The sequence below is a fragment of the Pectinophora gossypiella genome, chromosome 25 (genome assembly GCF_024362695.1).
Source record: "Pectinophora gossypiella chromosome 25, ilPecGoss1.1, whole genome shotgun sequence".
Lineage (NCBI taxonomy): Eukaryota > Metazoa > Arthropoda > Insecta > Lepidoptera > Gelechiidae > Pectinophora > Pectinophora gossypiella.
In genome coordinates, this window is record NC_065428.1 from 7,839,150 (window position 1) to 7,851,758 (window position 12,609).

Here is a 12,609-nt window from a genome sequence, read left to right on the forward strand (position 1 = left end):
CATTTTACTCACTTTTGACTCACTGCATCCCCGACCTTCATTAAAACAACAAGTATATTATACTATTTAGGGCCGTGCCCTCTAATTCCTAAGTCTTGATTCTTTTGTGAAGTGTGTAATATTGTGAACTATGTATATTCCTATCCTGTTTGTGAAGTGTTTTTAATAAACTGTATATATTCCTGTTGCTGTTGCTTCTACTTTATCATCGTCAATCATTCCCCTACTCTGCCGGCACGTCGGGATACCATATCCTCACCTCTCAGCGTGCCGCAGTATTAACCGAATGAAAGAGAATCATCGACCACGCCGGCGGGGTCAATCACTTAGTCCGAAATATACTTTAGATGTGTCATCTATTTTACCAGCTGCCGTACTGATCATGATACATATATTAAACGGACTGGAAATACCTACAATGTTTATGCTGTATGTATTACTAAAAAGATAATTTTATTTTTACAGGTTTTGAGCTGTCTACCGGAAAGGGTAAGTGTTGTATTTTATCATCATCATCTCAGGGGGTCCGCTTACCTAATTTGAAGATTTGATAGAGTCGGTATTGTTTATAGAAGCGTCTGCCTGTCTGTCCTGCCAACCCGCGAAGGGAAAACCAGTCCGGGAATCGAACTCGGACCTCCAGCTCGTGAGCCAACGCTCTAAATATTAGTCTATTAAAATATATAAATAAAGAAAGACAACCCCAAAAGTCTCGATAACTCATCATCTCCCTAGCATTATCCCAGGGTCCATTTTCACAGGGTTTACCTAACCTGAAGATTTGACAGGTTCGGTTTTTTTACGATTGCCTGTCTGACCTTCCAACCTGCGAACGGAAAACCAGCCCAGTACAGGTTAGGTTACACCTCCGAAAATGCATTTCTCGGGAATGTGGGTTTCCTCACGATGTTTTCCTTTACCGCTGAGCACGTGATAATTGTTTGTGATCCAAACATGAATTCGGAAACAAATTCGAAAATTAATTTTATTATCACAATACATAGTATAAATGGAAGTGCATTGGCACTTTAAACAAAAAATATTTCTGAAAATGTATACACAGATGTAACGAAAACTTTGAGGCATGATTGAGGCCATGATTCCGAGTAATAACTCAGAATCATGGTCTGAATCATCCTCTTCAATATTCGTTACGATGTCACTAACATTCTGTATTTAAAATATATATTTTTCTCACATTTTAAATGCAATTTTTCATATAAATGAAAATAAAGTAGCGTTACAAAATGGCGCCCGCGGGAAGGTTGTTTATAGTACAATCTGAATCAGAGTAAGGGCTACAAAAGTTCTTTATAGTACAATAAAAATAATATCATAATAAAGAGTAGAGTGTGAACTCTGTTGTCGTTGACCGTCGGTGACCTTTTGTCTTGCCCTTTCTTACTTGTTAAGGTTGTACAACACTTGGCCGTAAGGAATACCTTACTTTATACATGGGTTTAATGATTAATGACGTTGTGACGGCCTCCGTGGTCCAGCGGTTTGAGCGTTGGGCTCACGATCCGGAGGTCCCGGGTTCAAATCTCGGTGGGGACATATCACAAAAATCACTTTGTGATCTCTAGTTTGGTTAGGACATTACAGGCTGATCAACTGATTGTCCGAAAGTAAGATGATCCGTGCTGCGGAAGGCACGTTAAGCCGTTGGTCCCGGTTACTACTTACTGATGTAAGTTAGTAGTCGTTACATGAGTCACGTCAGGGGCCTTTGGCGGCTCAATCGTAACCCTGACATCAGGGTTGATGGGTAATCCACCTCTCAACCCACGCGATAGAAGAAGTGACGTCGTAACAAATACTGAAGGGGATGATTCAGACCATGATTCTGTGTTAATATCAAGTGGAATTTTCTGTCGCAGAATTGATGTTTTTTTGTTTTTTTTTTTTTACTTTATTATTTTCAAATCTATACTTTTGCGATGGTAATTTTACTTCATATTAACTCAGAATGATAATCTGAATCACCCCCCTCAGTATTTGTTACCTTGTCACTTTCGTTAGGATGAGAATCATTTTGTAGCTTAGGTACGTAATTACGGAACTAGGAACGTCTCTATACGTGAGGCTAGTGTGGTCCAACCTTTATCACGTTAGTCTGCGTTGAAAGGTTGAAAGTTCTATAATTTACTTAAGCGTTCTTACATTTGATTACCAATCGTGCTAAAAGGTTATTTGGCTGTTTGGTGTAATTTTATTTTAGTGTTTAACCTTTTGCGGCCATCAAACCCCATCATCAGACACATCGTTAAACAATGGGGTGATAATGTATCCACTTTAGGACTCTGTCGCACTAACATATTTGACATTTAGTGAGACTTACATTTCAATTTGTCAAAAAAGTTAATGTGACATGATACCAAAGTGTACAATATATTAATGCTCGTGACCGTACATTCGGTCTTAGGGCTGTGTCTATATTATACCTACATGTGTGTGTGATTCATTGGAGTATTTATTCTATTTCTAATGAATTATATTTTGTACTGTGTTTGTTATTGCACGAATAAATATAGTATAATAATTCTTCCCTTATAAAAATTTTTCTAGTATCGCATGATTTATATTTTATATAGGTATTATGATACGCCTAAAAACATTATGTACATGGCAACTCTGTAATCCTTTAGCCGATTTATAGGATAATGCTAAAAATAAAAAAGAACATTATATTTCTCTTTAAAAAAAAACATGCATGGAACGAAAATATTCAAAAGTATTCCTTTTATTCTTTTTCAGAATCCAAACTCTAGTTTATATTTAAATCTATTCTATTGTACGTGAATTTGAACTTCGAACGCGAAACTATTCGCATTGGTAACAACGGGAACGTCCGCCATATTGCAAACGGAAACGGATATCATTGTTCTGGATCAAAACCTTTGTCGGTGTAAAAAGCTCGAGTATATTTTTCGATACGTTCCGTTGCACGATAAACATACAGACGTGTTATTTGTATGTTTTGTTCTGATGATTTCTGTGTATGATGTACCTAATGGTTACCTATAACCACACCCCGGACACATCATACAAACAACGTTTTACACAGACATCACACATTGGCGTTATTGCACACGTGCATCTGTGTGTGTGACGTCTGAGGGCTGAAAATTGCAATACCTAATTTAACCGTCATTACTTATTTAGGTAGGTACTACTACTTACGAAAGAGGTTTTTAAAATTATCAGTTAATATTTATTTATTTAATACACATATCATAAACAAAATAATGTTGTTTTTTTTGGTAAGGTAAAGGAAACTATGCCCATACAGCCATGTCTTTTATATTTTTTTTTTCACTAAAAGATTTTAAACTTGACATGTTGAAAGCATGTTTTAATTTAGGATTTTTAATATTATTAACCAATTACTATTTCTATGTTAATGATTATTGTACACCTGAAAAGGTAAACTTTAGAAACTGTCATACTTTTAGCATAAGGCTTGCTACTTGTTTACCTATAGTTATACAATAAATGCATTTGATTAGATTTGATTTGATTAAACTTAATAATTCATGGAAGTAGTAAATTGCATTCACATTATATATACAGAATTTGGTTTGGTTTAGAATTTGTAATTTAACTGAGCGAAACTTACGGCCATAAAAAGCAAAGTTGTTTCTTAACGGGACATTAATTTTATTGCTAGATAAAAAAAATATATTAAACGTATATTACGTATATTACGTTTTTGGTATTGAAGCTTGCGTGTAAACTACAAATTAATTTATCTTATATTATATCTTACACAACCATCTACCGGGTAGCCCGGGGAGAGCCGTGGTCGCCCAGTTGGTAGAACGCTTGCCTCTCACTATGAGGTCGCAGGTTCGAATCCAGCACAGGCCTAAACCAATAATTGTCGAATTTCGAATTCATGTTTGGATCATAAAATTAAAGAAAACATAGTGAGGAAACCCACATTCCAGAGAAATGCATTTTCGGGGCTATGTGACCTAACCTGTATTGGGCTGGTTTTCCCTTCTCGGGTTGGAAGGTCAGATAGGTAGTCGCTTCTGTAAAAAACCGGACCTGTCGAATCCTCAGGTTAGGTAAGTGGACCCTGTGAAAAACGGGGTAATGCTCGGGGGATTATACAATTAATATATCTAAGGATAGGTTTGAGACAATAAATTGCCCAATATTCTCTCTCTATTTAAGAGCTGCGCTCTTGTCGGTGGAGTAACCGCCATTCCTCTCTTCTTCCCGCCAAAACCTTCACCTCCCGATACGACACGACCTGCACCTTTTCTTTCCTTCCCTTCTTTTTTTTTCTTCTCTTTCTTTGCTCAATATTACTTTATTAAAAATATCAGCGCTGCCACATGAAATTTATCTGTGAAAATATATGAAAATTACAAGCTTCGTCGACAAGCCGGCAAGCTTATCGTCGTAATAAATACTTCACCATCTTATAGCTATATAACGAAACCTAAACAGAAGTCTAGACTTCACCTAGGTCTATCTAGATGGCCTGGGTTGTTTTGCATGTGTTTCCGTTAGTTTTTATACCGGCCGTATGTTTTCAGACTCAATGAGAAAGCGTCATCAAGTGCCGGTGTCTATTTCGATGCTAGTGACGTACTCGTTCGTATCGATATCGATATTTTATGTAATCAAAAGTTCTTCACTTAGGGAGTAAAAAAAAAATAATATAGATAAAGTTTTTTCTTTTTGAACGACATTGGCAGAATCATTCGTTGCTCATTCGTCATGCATCGTTAGGGGACTTTGGCTCAATAATAACCCTGACACTAGGTTTGATTAAGTTGGTCATCCACCTCATAACCCACACAATAGAGGGTCAAAAAAAAATATACGGTTGAATTGAGAACCTCCTCCTTTTTTGAAGTCGGTAACAAGTGGGTGCAAGTTCCGATACTTGTAACTCTGGAATTTTATGTTTTTTTTTTATCGATACCTATTTATCCCGCGCAGCGATATTCCCCTCACTAGGTCATCGTCATCGACTAGTCTCAAGCACGCTTCGTCGCCTCACCGTGAATACTGGCGTTCTTTTGTTTTCTATCCCCCTCGTACGTCTTAAGGGGGAAAGGGACAAGAGATACGCCATATTTTTGTAAGAGCTGGCTTGTGAAAAGTCACCAACCCCTGCGATTTTGAATTTGATTATGATTCACGTACTGGCATTTCTTCGAAGGCGATAATAAGTCGCTGTGTTACCATCAGTGTGAGCACTTGCCTCTGACTATCCCAATTGGGATACCTATAGTACTGTTGGTGATTTTTATTACATACATACATACAGAAACAGCTTATATATACGTCCCACTGCTGGGCCTGTGCCTCCCCTCAATCAACCGGAGGGGGTATGGAGCATACTCCACCACGCTGCTCCAATGCGGGTTTGTTTTTACGGCTGATAGCCGGGACTCGGGACCAACGGCTTAACGTGTGCCCTCCGAAGCACGCAATCATCTTACTTTTTCGGACAATCAGGTGATTCAAGCCTGAAAAGACCAAACAAAGGACAGTCTCACTAAGTGATTTCGACAATGTCTCCATCGGGAATCGAACCCGGACCTCCAGATCGTGAGCCTAATGATAGATAGAATTCTTCTAACGATAGAAGATATTTTATTTATTATACTATAATTTAAATATGGCGACGGTCATAGAATTTGGCGTCTTTTTCCGCGCCTTTTGTCTAAAAGCGCCAATGTTGCTAGTTTTTGCCGGAATCAATGGTCCATTGTGTTGCCATCCGCAAAATTCCGGCGTTGAATAATTGATAAGTCTGCTATGCCCTTTGTTTTTTTGCGTCGATGTGAAATCGTTAGGGATTAGACCGTTTCGAAATGTCTGAATGGTTGGCTTGTTTGATTCCTGGTTTTGTTTGTTTTTCTATTCCGTTGGAAAAGTTGGCTTTTCATATGTTTTCGTAGTTTTGTGCCTGTCGAGCGATATGCATTGGGCGAGTCAATTCTGTTATGTTCTGTTTGCATTTGGAATTGTGAAAGGCCTGTGTCTGTTGCCTGGAAAAAAAAGGAAAAAAAATGGGATTTACTATGCTGGTTGTTGTAACTGGCGTGTTTTAGGCGTCGACTATACTTCATTAAACATAAACTCACGACTATATCCCAATGGGGTAGTCAGAGGTGCATCCATCGCAAGATGAACTAAGTACCCACACCTCACCGAGTTTTCTGTTAGACCATACAAATACAAATTCTAATAATATACACTTTATTGCACCAAAATAAAAAGAAATAATTACAAAAGACTCTTAACTAGATAAGTAGGTACATGGCAAATGACAGCCTTATCGCTTAAAGCGATTTCTTCTAACCAACCATAACGCGAGGAAAAATGTAAAAATTTGAATTGAAAGATTGCGGGTACAAACTATAAGTACATCTTACCAATAAATACATAACATACATACAAAAATAAAGAATATACCTACCTATATAAAAAGTACACACAAAATACCTAAAATAAGCAACTCGAGAGCCACAGAATATAAACAACACCACAACACACTTCATTACACAAACAGAACCATTTACATACCATACCATAGTTAACAGACCATCAGTCATATTGTCGTGGTCGATACTGTTATTCTGAGATGATAGGTACTGAAAGAGATTCGAAACTGTATACTTTTAAATAAATTTTACGGCTTGACCCCTCGACCTTTCGCCAAAATTGTTTACGCCAATGTTGCCTTTATAAAAACGAAAATACGATCAAAAAGTAATAACGTGGTATTCCCAAGACGTTTGGCTATCACTACTCTATTACTGACTAACCCCTTGAGAAATTTACATAATGTCTTGACCCGAATACACTACGGGGCGTGATAATAACTTCAGTCTCACTTTTTCTTAATACGTATATATCTACAGCTGTAATTCTCTAGAAATTACTTTAGTCATAGAATAGAGAATAATACTATGTATAGAACGGTAAATCTCCGCCCCCGCACCAATTCGTATATGGCGCCTACCTCACCCCCTCTGGGTCTTACTTTATTTGGTCATAAGCTGATAAAGAGGAACGCGCGTGGACTGCCTCTCGCTCGCACTTACGCGTTAAGCCTAGGTTACACAGTGCGAGCTAACATGCGAGCTGAACGAGTCAGTCGTCGCGCGCGGCGCGAATTATATTGAGCGCTTCGACCAATAAACGATGCGAATGCTATCTACGTAGATGGACGTCAAACGGCTGTTGGTCGAAGCGCTCAATATAATTGGCGCCGCGCGCGACGCGAATTATATCGAGCGCCTCGACCAATAAACGATGCGAATGCTATCTACGTAGATGGACGTCAAACGGCTATTGGTCGAAGCGCTCAATATAATTGGCGCCGCGCGCGACGCGAATTATATCGAGCGCCTCGACCAATAAACGATGCGAATGCTATCTACGTAGATGGACGTCAAACGGCTGTTGGTCGAAGCGCTCAATATAATTCGCGTCGCGCGCGGCGCGGTTGTCATGCAGACCCGGCTGTTGGTTACTGTGGATGTGAACATTGTGAATGTAGAGGGCGAGGGACTTCGTGGTAGTTTGATATTCTTAACACGTAGCCGACCCAAATAGTTCGCGCAGCCGCCGTCGCACCTGTCTCAGGATGTATTGTTCAAATCTATATTCGATAATGGTTGATAATACTTTAGTTTTACTTTTAGGTACTTATTTATTTATTTATTTTTATTTTTTGTTTTGTTGCACCATCCCGCATCCAAGTTGTAAATGTTTGTTTCCTTTTGTTGGTTGCCTGGAAGAAATTGCTCTAGAGCAATAAGGCCGCCCAAATTGTACTGTATTCATGTGTTTTGTCTGATTGTTGAAATTTTAGTTCTGTGCAATAAAGTATATTTGATTTGATTTTGATTTGATAATGGCCGTGGTAATGGTCCTTTTACAATTTGATAATAAAACGTATTATATGTGTCGTAAGCCGGGAAGCCGTGGTAACCCAGTTGGAAGAACGCTTGATTCTCACCTGTAAGTTCGCAGGTTCGAATCCAGCACGGGCCTAAACCTATTTCGAAATCGTTCATCGAATTCATTTTTGGATCATAAATGATTATCACGTGCTCAGCGGTGAAGGAAAATATCGTGAGGAAACTTACCTGGGAACTGCGTTTCCTAATCTGTATTGGGTGAATTACCAACCTCATCAACCCTGGTACCATGGTTATTATTGAGCTACGAAAGGCCCCTGACATGGCCCATGTGCCCAGCAGTGGAACGTATATAGGCTGTTTATGTAAAGAGATATACACTTCTCATCAAAAAAATCGAAACACCTTGCAAGTTTACGTTTTGTCAGGATTATCAGAAAAATGTGTACATTTAGGAATAAATGTTAAATGTCGTTTAATAGTGAGTAATATGAGCTTATCAAATCTTAATGTTAATGTTCTAAATTTAAATGAATTTTTCATAGGTTTCGTATTTTGTTAAATGAGTCATTTTTATTCCGTATGGAGTATAAAGGAAATGGATAAAACAACACACGTAAATGAAAAAAAAAGCTAAAAAACGATTATTTAATAACTTGTATTCCCACCCCGAGCTCTAATTACTGCTTCCATACGGTTCTTCATCGATCGGATGAGAGTCACGATCACATGCTGTGGTATATTGTCCCATTCCTCTTGGATTGCATCTTGCAGCTGGCTAAGTGTTTCTGGGGCAGGATCTCTTGCTCGAATTCGTCTCTTTAATTCATCCCACAGATGTTCAATGGGATTCATGTCCGGGCTTCTTGCTGGCCATTCCATAATAGAGATATCGACTTCGTTAAGATAATCTCGTACGACGCCCGCGGTGTGAGCCCTAGCATTGTCGTGCATGAATATGAAGCCGTTGCCAATAAAATGTGCATAGGGCATCACATGAGGCTCGAGACACTCTTCGACGTATCGATGACAGTTTAGTGCAGGCAGACGTGGCCCAGACACGAAAGCAAGCTCTGTCTTACCGTCGGCGCTGATTCCTCCCCAAACCGTCCACGAACCGCCACCATAGCTGACCTTTTCTTCAATGCAGCATTGTGCATAGCGTTCTCCGTCTCTTCTGTAGACCTTGTTCCTTCCGTCGTTACCATACAGCATAATTTTACACTCATCAGAAAAGAGAACTTTGCTCCACTGTAGGTATGACCAATTTAGGTGCTCACGTGCAAAGTTAAGGCGCGCTCTTCGATGGTCTGCAGTTAATTTCGGCCCATTTGCTGGCTTATGCGGTACCAGTCCACGATCCTTCAACCTTCTTCTAATTGTAGAGTCACTTACAGCCACCCTTCGTACAACACGAAGCCGCTGCTGCAGTTGAAAAGCGTTAAGGCGTCGATTTCTTAAAGAAGTTGTTACAATAAATCGATCATCTCGCTCAGAAGTGACCCGATTCCTGCCAGATCCTGAACGGCGCGTGAACAAACCAGTCTCCTGATAACGTTTATAGACTCTATGAACAGATGACAGGCTTAGATGCAATCTTGCAGCCACAACACGCTGACTAAGGCCAGAATCCAGCAATGCCACAACTTGGGCGGCTTCTGTGGGCGAAGTATCCATACGTTTTAGAAAAAAAACCTTTTTTCAGACGTCCCAAAGTCACAGTATTGAAATAAAAAACAAAAAGTTTAAGGATAGGCGCCAATTTTTAGTTTTTAAACGCTAAATGTACTCCAACCCTAAACACTTATTTGTCTCAAAACAGTGATTCATTTCGTTTATAAGATAAACAAATGAAATTCTAATTTTGAATTTAGAATTTTCGCTTATTACTGTAATGGCCAAACTGCCAGCTATACATTTATGTATTTTTTTTCATCGTATGAATTCTTTTTTGTGTTAAATTCGGACAGAAACAATGAAAACGGAAGTGTTTCGATTTTTTTGATGAGAAGTGTATTTATCTACTATAAGAAAGAGCAGACATGAAATAAACGACATCCCATGTCCGATAATTCGACACATCTGTGCCTGCTAACTTCTTGCCTACGTGAGGGTAGGAGTAAAAAATGTACTATTAATATTATTTTCAAACGCAGTGGTCTAGTGATTAGAGCGTTGGCCTCACGATGAGGAGGTCCGGGTTATTTTCCCGGCGGGGAAAATCGAAATTTTATGAGACCTTCCCTTGGTTTGTTAGGACATTGCAGACTGATTGTCTTCAGAAGGCACTATTAAACAGAATGACTAGTTCAGTACAATTATTGATTATACTACAATAAGATAACGGGTTAGATAGAGGAGTCTGCGATTGTTGAAGTTAAGCAACTTTCGCAAAGGCCGGTCATAGGATGGGTGACCACAAAAAAAAGTTTCATCTCGAGCTCCTCCGTGCTTCGGAAGGCACGTTAAGCCGTTGGCCCCGGCTCCATTTAGCAGTCGTTAATAACCATCAATCCGCACTGGGCCCGCGTGGTGGTTTAAGGCCCGATCTCCCTATCCATCCATAGGGAAGGCCCGTGCCCCAGCAGTGGGGACGTTAATGGGCTGATGATGAAGATAACGGTTTACAATCTCAATGCGCGTTAAGAATTAGATCTGTCAAAGTACGTAAGCTAGTGTTGTGACGTTCATTAGCGTAGTGACGTATCAGTCGATATTAGCTCGAACGATTCTTTTCTATCTAAGATTAATGATTTAAGTAAGTAGTCGTTTCATAAGCAAATGTCTGGTATTGAATGTGTTCCTCTAGTTATTAAATAACTTGTAATGTATATCCTCATTGGTTTTTAAAAGATGTGTTGCTGTTGCAGTTTCTTGTCATTTCTTCTCCTCAGCCATAACACCTTGCGAAATGACGTAAATTCAAAAATGTTACATTGACCTTCAACAAGTTTATCCATGATAATTACGTTGATTAAATGATTCTGATTTCTAAGCCATGTCAGGGGCTAATGGCGGCTCAATAATAAAAGAGTTGATGAGGTGGGTTATTCACCTCTCAACCACACGATACAAGTAGCCAAGCCAATAATTTCAATTTCGGCTGAGTCAGCGTTGCCATATTCCATCAAAAGTAAAAAGTCGACGTGAAAACTAATTACGAGAAGTTATTTGAAGGCAGGACGAGAAGAGAAACGTGAATAGAATGTCTCGAGACTTATTTGAAATGCAGTGCACAATGCGTCGGGCGAATGAATGCCTTTAAGCTCAATGCACATACAAATAAATAAGTAAATAGTTCAGTACAAAAATTCAACTTTCTCCCTAGCATTATCCCGTATTTCACAGGGTCCGCTTACCTAACCTGAAGATTTGACAGGTCCGGTTTTTTCACGACTGCCTGTCTGACCTTTTTTTTTGACGTTGGGATTTCCCAACGTCAAAAAACGCATTTGCGTTACGCATACCACGCCGCCCGGGGGGACGACGTGGTTATGTGGGACTCCCCGGGTGTCGCCACCCGGTATACCCACTAAAACCCAACGGTGTTCCTCTTTGCCGCCGTGTGGCGGGGATACGGGAACGCGATTGCACACAACCGCGTCCCCGCCGGCGGACTGCCTGTCTGACCTTCCAACCTGGGAAGGGAAAACCAGCCCAATACAAGTTAGGTCACATACCTTCGAAAATGCATTTGCAATGTGAGTTTCCTCGCGACGTTGTTCTTCACCGCTGAGCACGTGATAATCATTTATGATCCAAACATGAATTCTAAAACAAATTCGACAATCATTGGTTTAGGTCTGTGCTGGATTCGGATATAAAAAATCTTCTTAATGGTATAACAATACCAAACTTTTCTCGTGCATAAATTACTCATTTTATTAAGATTTTTAAGTAGATAGCTCTAATAATAAAAACTGCCTATTTCTCGCAACAGGTGTCGCTACTGTTGAGTGTTCTTAGGAAAAAGGCAGTTTTGATAGAAAATAAGTTTTCTAAGATTCTTCTTTCCGATCTTTAGGGAATAAATATAACACTATGATTTTACAGTTAAACACTGCGCTAAGTATTATAGTGTACATTTTTTTTTCACGTGACTTATTGTAGATTTGCCGCAGATGGCATTATCCGGACTAAATCTATGGCCGGACAAATGGGGAGTGCTGAAGGCTCTCACTCGGTTATAGTGTACAAATATAACCGAATAGTATGGGGAACTGTCAAAATTTGAGAACACTCAACAGTAGCGACACCTGATGGGAGAAATAGGCAGTTTTTAACCTCATTAATAACTTACTAACTACAACGGAACGGTTGTTCGCTGTTTGAGTGGTCTAGTTTTGCTAATAGTTCAAATTGTAGGTGCTTGTTACCTTTACTTTGGTAAAGGGCCTTTTAGAACCCGGCCTTCTGGGTCTTATGGAGTACGGGGAGCTTTGTGCCGCTCGCACTTACGTGGTAGGCAGTACATGGTAAGAAAGAGATGTTTGTATAGCTTTCTCGGAGTCTTCTTCTTATCGTGTGGAAAACCAAAGAAGAGGAAGAGGAGAGGAGGAGGTGAGGTGAGGTGGATTACCAACCTCATCAACCCTGGTGTCAGATTTATTATTGAGCCTGATAAGGCCCCTGACATGGCTCATGTAACGACTACATACTTACATCAGTAAGTAGTAACCGGGACCAACAGCTTAACGTGCCTCTCGAAGCA

General features: G+C 39.7%; 1 protein-coding gene across 3 annotated transcripts in view; it reads left to right on the top strand.

Moving 5' to 3' along the window:
- The window catches only part of LOC126378076 (tyrosine-protein kinase-like otk), a 105,015-nt gene that overhangs the window by 65,505 nt on the left and 26,901 nt on the right, over window positions 1–12,609 (top strand). For all 3 annotated transcript variants that reach the window (XM_050026215.1, XM_050026216.1, XM_050026214.1), the window contains one exon: window positions 466–489. Coding sequence is in view for 1 of the 3 variants with exons in the window: in XM_050026214.1 (XP_049882171.1) it covers window positions 466–489 (24 nt within the window). In the remaining 2 variants the exon portion in view is untranslated. The remainder of the gene's footprint in view (window positions 1–465; window positions 490–12,609) is intronic.